The sequence below is a fragment of the Etheostoma spectabile genome, chromosome 14, assembly GCF_008692095.1.
Source record: "Etheostoma spectabile isolate EspeVRDwgs_2016 chromosome 14, UIUC_Espe_1.0, whole genome shotgun sequence".
In the NCBI taxonomy this organism is placed as follows: Eukaryota; Metazoa; Chordata; class Actinopteri; order Perciformes; family Percidae; genus Etheostoma; species Etheostoma spectabile.
Window position 1 is genome coordinate 14,885,811 of NC_045746.1, and position 8,765 is coordinate 14,894,575.

General features: G+C 39.0%; 1 protein-coding gene across 3 annotated transcripts in view; it reads left to right on the plus strand.

The window, feature by feature from the left end:
- clk2a (CDC-like kinase 2a) overlaps positions 1-6,847 on the plus strand; it is a 21,634-nt gene extending 14,787 nt beyond the window's left edge. For all 3 annotated transcript variants that reach the window (XM_032535200.1, XM_032535199.1, XM_032535201.1), the window contains 9 exons: positions 541-607; positions 1,294-1,410; positions 1,697-1,863; positions 3,413-3,507; positions 4,005-4,134; positions 4,681-4,763; positions 4,932-5,011; positions 5,107-5,197; positions 5,312-6,847. In XM_032535200.1, the coding sequence (XP_032391091.1) occupies positions 585-607; positions 1,294-1,410; positions 1,697-1,863; positions 3,413-3,507; positions 4,005-4,134; positions 4,681-4,763; positions 4,932-5,011; positions 5,107-5,197; positions 5,312-5,500 (975 nt within the window). In that variant the 5' untranslated portion in view covers positions 541-584 and the 3' untranslated portion in view covers positions 5,501-6,847. The remainder of the gene's footprint in view (positions 1-540; positions 608-1,293; positions 1,411-1,696; positions 1,864-3,412; positions 3,508-4,004; positions 4,135-4,680; positions 4,764-4,931; positions 5,012-5,106; positions 5,198-5,311) is intronic.
- Positions 6,848-8,765: the final 1,918 nt, after the last annotated feature.

Consider the following 8,765-nt stretch of genomic DNA (forward strand, 5'->3'; position numbering starts at 1 on the left):
TTTTTTCTGCCATGAGGGTTTCAGGGATTTTCTTTTCTTTTTTTAGTAGACGTCTTACATGCACATTACTTACTGAATATGTTCCTAGAACAACCAACACACCTTTAGACACTTAGATTAACATGTTTGTCATTTTCAGGGTCCTGCGATATTTAGAAGAAAAACTAATCATTTTTTTCAGTTTTACACAATACTCCTGTGTCCTTTTGGGCAAAGACAGCCACATCTTGAAAAGGGTGTGACATTATTTTCGATGGCTGCAAATTGGTCATCAAAGAAAGGGATGGCATAACATTTGCTCCCTTGTTTTCTTCACATGTATTATAGTGCTATGTTTTTAATTATCATAGATTACATCAAAGTGTTTCTGCCAGATTAAATAGGCAGCCATTTGAAAAAGGGGATGGGCGCTAGAATTGATACGCCTGTCTGAACCTTTGCAGTATGTATTCCTGCTTAAGTCCACATGTCTAATGCTTCTGTTCTTTCTTTCCCTGCCCTCCCTCTCTCTCTTCCTTTTCTTTCTGTGTTGTGTTGCAGATGAGATTGTCAGCACTTTGGGGGAAGGCACTTTTGGGAGGGTGATGCAGTGCATTGACCATCGCAGGTATGTATTGGTTAACTCTGGAAGAAAAACCGCTGTCCAATGCTCACTCTTGTTTGATTTTTAGAAACAAGTGTGTGTGTCATGCCTCTCAGGGGTTAGATTTGAGCCAAATGAGACTAGGACAAGAGTAGTTAACATCCACCTTTTACTATTGGGTTACTACTGTTGTTTTGTGGCTGTTTTAAAAACCTCAGATTGTCCACAGCTTCAAAGGTTCTGTTTTTCCCCTGCTGTGTATATTGATAACATGGTGCAGCCTCCTGCAGGGGAGTTAGCTTTGCTGTATCTTAGCCTCATTTGACTGTGTGCCCTCTTCCTGTTAGATTCATAATGGAAGATTTATTGTCTTGTGATTATGCTAGAAATCAATCATCAAGCAAGTTTATTTTCATGGTCAGGGCCTTAAAAAGTGACACTTACTGAACTTGCATTGATAATATGCTTATTGCAAGGAGGGACTTCTCATATCTCCACCATATGACTGGCATTGATATCAGAGACTTTGCTGCATATTATTGAGTGTTGTGTTATTACTGTAAATTTACATAATGTCACTTTTGTGTCCTCAATTCAGTCAGGCCCTTTTCTAGGATATCTAGTCCCCGAAGTGAGGTTTACATACAAATGTAATGCATGCTTTGTGTATATCCCTTGATTTTGGCTTCATACTATCTTATGTTTTACAGGGGAGGAGCCCATGTTGCTCTGAAAATTATCAAAAATGTGGAGAAGTACAAGGAAGCAGCTCGCCTGGAGATAAATGTACTAGAGAAGATCAATGAAAAGGACCCTGATAACAAATTGTGAGTTCTGACTAAGTATTGTGGCACTGCATTTAAATTAACTTCTTACCCATAAGTAACACACCAACACCATTTTCCTTATCAGCTGGGCGATGAACCTAAAATATCACCAATACTGGCATAAAGTGTCAACTACACTGTTTTGTTCATGTTTGATAAAAACCTGGGAGCTTTGAACAGTTACCAAGAAATGTTGTGCTACATTACTCTCTAAAAATATTGGATTTAGCTGAAGCTAAAGGATGTACCACATCACTCTCAAACCTGTATCCTGTTTATCTTGCAGCCTGTGTGTACAGATGTATGACTGGTTCGACTACCACGGTCACATGTGTATCTCCTTTGAGCTGCTAGCTCTCAGCACCTTTGACTTTCTAAAGGAAAACAACTACCTGCCCTACTCAATTGGTCAAGTCAGACATATGGCCTACCAAATCTGTCTAGCTGTGAAGTGTAAGTGTTGTTTTTTTAATGTCCTTTGTTTGGTTTTAGTACAAAATAAACTTGATATAAAGAATGCAACAAAATGCAACTGTCATTAAATTTAAGATGCCAATGATGAATGAATGATTATGAGAGATTTATATCGTGAACTCAGGGTGCAACTTCATGATATTATAAACTTTAACGATAACTCAAACACACCTAAATACCACCTGCCCTCCTGCAGATAGCCTCCGTCAAAAGACATGTAAATATTAATCTCAACATATTGCTAACAAGTAAAAGCAACCAATTTAGCATGTTCACGTAGCATGTAGACAGAGACTCTCAAAACTTGTATGTTTTTGTCATAGTTTTTGTCTTAATGTCCCTAAGGTAAGATACACCTTTTATAAAATAAGTAGTTTTCCAACAAACACACTCTCACTGACTGATGTCTTCATCAGTTGCCTTCAAATTGAGTGGCTGGACTGAAAGCCTCTGTTGTTTTTGGTAGACAGCCTTTAGCCACATGAGGGCATTATAGCACCAAAGGCCAGGCAGAGGAGTGTCTTTATTAATGATTCCGCCATGTAGAATTCCTAGCAGGGTCTTTTTATCCAAATTTACAGTCTCAAATGTTAGTATCTACTAGGGGTGGGAAAAATAATTGATTCTAAGATGCGGCTCTCTCTTGAACGATTCAATGCTCGATTCTGATAAGTTAATAATCCATTATTTAAAAAAAGAAAAAACCAAGTGGGTTGATTTTTTTATTTTATTTAAAAGTTACTGTCTCCAGACATGTACAAATCAGAAAACAGAGTGACTGAAAGAGGATGGGATAATGGACAACAACTTTGGGTTTGGTGCAGAAAAAAAAACAAAAAAATGTCCAAAAGAAGAATAAAATTAAATTCTATTTATACACATGATCTAATAAGACATACATAAACCACTACACATATAAGCTATTTATCTACTTTATCATATTACGTCTGACCACCTCATATTTCATGTTCTAAGAAGCCAATTTTCCACCTTTAAACATGACTCTGACATGGAAGATTACTGTGAGAGAAAGTGACTTTCACAAGCATGTTTAAGGCTTAAGCATGGAATGTAAAAAAAAATCGCAGACAAAACATTTCATTAAAACTTGTGTGTGATGAATACTGTACAAGTCAAAATCTAACAAACTCTAATTTTTGTATATTTTTAAAAATCAAGCATGGAATTGTACATAAAAAATTGTTGCACCAATAATTGGTTTAGAATCGAATTGTTGTCCTCTGAATCGGAATCAAATTGTGAGGTGCCCAGAGATTCCCACCCCTAGGATCTACTGTATATGTATTCTGTAGATTTGTACTATTTCACCTTTTTTATTAATATTACAACTTACTTATTCATCATCATCATCATCATCATCATCATCATCATACTCTGCATTAATTGTCTCATTTAATCTGAAGTAATTTAGATCAGCATTCTGTGTAATTAGAAGATGCATTGTGTTCATTTACTGGCAAAATGAAGACTAAATAACCAATTTACTCATGTGTTTCTCTCTCAATAGATCTCCATGACAGTAAGCTGACACACACAGACCTGAAGCCTGAAAACATCCTATTTGTCAACTCCGACTTCACAATGTCCTTCAATGTAGAGAAGGTAAGATGCAGTAGAATGACTCTGGTCTTACTGGTTGGCTTTCTGTTGTTCTATTGTATTTGTCTGTTTTAAAAAGTGCTAAATGTGGCTGGGTTGGCTCAGTAGGTAGAGCAGGCACACATACTGAGAAGTTTATGCTTCGACGCAGAAGTCAAGGGTTCGAATCCAACCTGTGACGATTTCCTGCATGTCTTGCCCTTCTCTCTCCCCTCTCTCACCTAGCTGTACTATCAAGTAAAGGTGGAAAAGCCCATTAATCTTTAAAAGTTTCTATGTGAAAAAAGTTAATATAATGGAAAAAGGTGAAAAATCTTTCTTGTTGCCAGTAAATATTGCTTAGATGTTTCACAAATAAATATGAAATACCCACAGCTGTTGTTTGGGAAGAAAAAAAAAACACACAAAAAACTGCTACTACTTACAGACACTATTAACATAATACTTTGTAGGAAAGTCCATCAAAGCTATAAAAAACAACCTTGTTTTCTTCCTTGCAGAAGCGAGAAGAGCGGACGGTTAAGAGCACGGCAGTACGTGTGGTGGACTTTGGCAGTGCCACTTTTGACCACGAGCACCACAGCACCATTGTGTCCACACGGCATTACCGTGCTCCCGAGGTCATACTAGGTGAGAATGTCTATAGGATTTTAGGAATATTTCAAACTATCACAGTTCAAATAAAAATAGGTCCTGACACTCAACAGAGAATCTGGTTTGGAGATGAACACCTGTCTGTTTTAGTCGGCACAAGTCAGTTCTTCCTACTTAGCTTTAGTTCTTCTACACGCAGGCTACATTCTACCTGTTAAAAAAAAGCACAGCTCAACATTCCTCTGTTGAAAAGCATTTTAAGGGGCCTTGTTCAGCAGGAGATAAGGTGATGGGCCTCCTCTCCTGATTTGGCGGATTCACATATTAGCAGTACAACTGCACGTCAGTGTCGAGATCAAGGGCCAGTTAATGAGAGGCGTTCCAATTAACACACTTGTTTTAATCTATGAATTATTGTCCTAGGTTCTAATCTCTTCTTGAAAGCACATGGTATTTATGCCTGAAACTATGTAGCTCAAATGCTGAGTCATTAAATTAATTTTGTGTGATGTCAGCAAGCGTTACATGCAGCCTGGAGTAGTCTCCACATACATTTATTCAATACATGTTTTTGTCTTGCAGAGCTGGGCTGGAGCCATCCCTGTGACGTTTGGAGCATTGGCTGTATCCTGTTTGAGTACTACCTGGGCTTCACCTTGTTTCAGGTACAATGGCACCCCGCTGCTGCCAAGACCTTGACCTCAGTTAGACCTCATTCAAATTAGAATTTTAGGCCAGTTACTGAACGACCACTTTAGGGCTTTAAGGACTTTTCTACTTTGATATCAATAACTTGACCTGAATCATGGTTGTGTAACTCGTTTTTCTTTTAGACTCATGACAACAGGGAGCATTTGGCAATGATGGAGAGAATCCTGGGACCAGTGCCCTCTAGGATGATTCGTAAAACGAGGTGAGAGAACACAGAAACACACCAAAGTGAGAAAAGTGAAAAACAACATGCACACACTAAAAACACTGCTTACACTGAGCTTTGTATCCTCTCAGGAAGCAGAAGTATTTCTATCGTGGCCGTCTGGACTGGGACGAAAGCTCCTCAGCAGGGAAATACGTCAGAGAAAACTGCAAACCCTTGCGGGTAAGATGGGTGGATGGGGAGTGGAAAAGGAAGAACTAAAAAGAAAACAGTGCAGTTCTCTTGACAGTCTTTCGGTATTCTCTTAATTTTTCTTTTTTCTTTTCCCCCTATCAGCGGTACTTGCTTTCAGAGGCGGAGGAGCACCACCAGCTGTTTGACCTTATTGAAAGCATGTTGGAGTATGAGCCCTCAAAGAGGCTCGTTCTGGCTGACTCCCTCAAACACCCGTTCTTTGAGAATGGAGCAATTAGCGAGGCAGGGAGCAGCAAGAACTGGGAGGGCAACCGCGACATCAGCCGGTGACCTATGAGCCTCCAAAGACTTAATGACAGAGAAGATCAAGTCTTTTTATATGTGGAGCAGGTGAACTGTTAAATTAATCGGGGCTTTGGATGTTTTCTGTCGTTTGTCAAAGCATGGACACCTTAACTTCTTGGTCCTCCATCCTACCCCTCGGACATCCATCTCTGCAGCCACAAGAGGCATGTTTTTGCAGCAGAGACCAAAATACCCACAAAAGACAGGAAAAGAGTTGGAAAGACTTATTTTCTAGCTACCACAGCAGTAGTGGACAAACATCGTAAATGTAAGATTGTTTGTTCCCAAAGTAGCCCTGTATGCAGCTCCTGTCTTCCTTTGACTTCTGAACTACCTGCTTCCTTTCCGTCCGTCCGTCTATTATTTTCATCAGCATGTAAAAAAAATGAATTCCCCTTTTTATAAGGAAATAAGTACTACAAAACCGGTTACACAAAAACTCAGTTTTAGAGAAGAGATGTCTTCCAATTCTGAAGTCAAGGAAAGGGAAAAAAGGAGATAAAGCTGTATATGCAGCACAAGTCCTCACCCACATAATTCTAAACATGGAGACATGCAAGATATTTTATTATGTTAACACCAAATTATTCAAATTGAATATCATATTTCTTTTGTAATTGCAAGAATCTCCAGCAGTTTCAAGTTTTTGTTAAGTGAGCACTTGTGTTGCATATCATTTTTCATGTTTTGTTTTTTCGTTTAAAAAAAAAAAGAGTTCCCTCAAAGAGATTTTTGCCCTTAAACTTGGGGTCTATTAGGTCAGCTAGTTTTTGCCAAGGAGATGATGATGAAGATGGACACTACACACACTGCATAACGTAACAAACACGTGTGTGTGTGTGTGTGTGTGTGTGTGTGTGTGTGTGTGTGTGTGTGTGTGTGTGTGTGTGTGTGTGTGTGTGTGTGTGTGTGTGTGTGTGTGTGTGTGTGTGTGTGTGTGTGTGTGTGTGTGTGTGTGTGTGTGTGTGTGTGTGTGTGTGAGAGAGCGAGAGAGAGTCTGACATTCATATTAATGTTTTGCTCAGTGACTTCTTAGTAGTTCAGCATTAGTCATGGGAACATTCTTGCATATTTTTAAGCCCAAAAAAAACATACACTGCCTTTCCCATGTGTGGTTTGGTCGGACCCAAAGTCTCTGTTGAGATTAAGCACACAGCTCAAAGTGGTTTCCAATGAGCCACACACAACTCCTGTTTGTATTTATTTTGAGTTCCAATAGGTCATAGTCCCCACCCCCCACCTGTATATGACTTGTTTTTTTTTGTATGAAATTAAAGCGTATAAAACTGTATATATGTAAGATTGTGTAGAATTAAAGTTAAGTCCTCCTTACCAAAGGCTTATGGTGCTCTCAGTATCGGTTCAGGCCAGGGAGGCGTTTTGTCTTTAAATACCATCACTGTGTCCGAGTCCATCTCTTACCTCACCGACTAATGCCAATGCTGGATGATGTGCATACAGTCAGACGTGTCTGAAATGTGTAAGTGAAGATTGAACGTGGTGTCTACGTTGTTTTTATTTAAGGTGAACTCATTAACTAGTCTTTAAAATGTATAAAGATAAATATATTGCTGCAGGAAATTAACATATTAGTTAACTTGTATTGCCAAAGTGACAAGCTTAGAAAGTTGTCACTTCATTGTTTTTCTAGAAATTAGCTCAGGTGTGCAGACCAGTATACCACTGGGTTTAGAGGTTCACATGCTGATTTTGAATCCAAAATGGGTCCCCCCCCTCCCCCTCCCCCACCCCCACCCAATGCTTGAAGGGCATCTAACTATTAGTTTTATTTCTGAAACTACTTTTGCTTTTGTTGGTAAGTCCTCTTGGTGGTCATCATGTACAGGTATTGTAAGCTTCCTATTACCTTTCATTTCTTGTTAGTTAATTTCTTTTGGAAACTAATCTCTCATTTCCTTCCTAAACCGAAGCTCAGCTGTCACCTTGTCAAGGCAGAAAGCGAGGGAAACACAGGAGGTCTGCTGGCCTGCAACAGGTCTATCAATGCTTTGTTACCAAAGCTTCCCCATCTGTCGGTAATGTACCGTTGCTTTATTAACCTCATCCACTTTTTTCCTATGAATAAATTGTTTTCCTTAGACTAAAAATATAATGGGGTTTGGGGCCTCAAAATCTGATATTAACAAAGGACCCCAGTACACAAGACTCAAGACTACAAATAATTTCTGACTACTACCACTTGGTTTAAAGTGTGACTAATTCAACAGAGAAATGTTGGGACCCTGGAGGTTGATGGTCTGGGTCACTTGGGTCTCTTGCCCACTATGGCCATAGAAGAAATTATATCATTTATGAGCAGATATAATTATTAATATAAGATTGTTGTTTGGCTTGCATCACTGTATCTTTGTGGTAAATAAGACATTTGCAAATATAAAATTGAAGTCCGTAGTTTTGAAATATATATTAACAAGTGACTGTAACCCAGTTGCTAAATGTTTTCAGTCAATGGGCAGCTTCATGAATTTGGGGACAAGAAAAAAAATCCTCTGCTTCACAGAAGTGTCACCTACCTTCCATCTACTCAGCCTGTTGATGCTCCATCTGTCACCAACTGATCTCATCAGCTGTTACTGTTCTTAAACACTCATTATACATGTGCTGAACTGAAATTGGAAATATGACTTTTGGACTAAGACCAACCAGCCTATTTGAAGTCCATCTCCCAACTGTAAACTTCAAGTTTATACAAACTATTTTCAGAGATCAAATGCCAACAAGCCCCTGTTTCTCTGGCTCTGCTCTCAGGTTAATGAGATAAACTCTTACGTCTTTAGTTAATCCTGTTTGAAGACAGCGAGGTCATCAGTCAAATCCCCATAAGAGCAGATGGTGACAGAGCAGAAGTGGTTACATGTGCATACACTGAAGTACTGGAAGCACTGCAACAAATGGATTCTACACTTCCCAGCTTTCGTACTATCACCTGATTGTGTCTACAGGAGATACTACTTGCAGGTGAGTCCCATTATTTCTTTGGGCCTGTACAGTGTGTTGTGTTTGTTTGCACAGAAACAAAGTATACTTAAGGTGCTCTAACTTTAAATTTAGGTCAATGATTTTCAGGTGCTTTTTCTTAATTGATAAGATAAGAAATTAAGGCAACATGAGAAAATTCATGAGAGAGTTGCTGTTAATACATTCTGACATCACTTCTAGTGGGCTTCAGAAGAGTCAAGAAATCAGTGTATAAGCCTGTGTGTGGTCTCAGAGCCTAGGAAACCCTGTC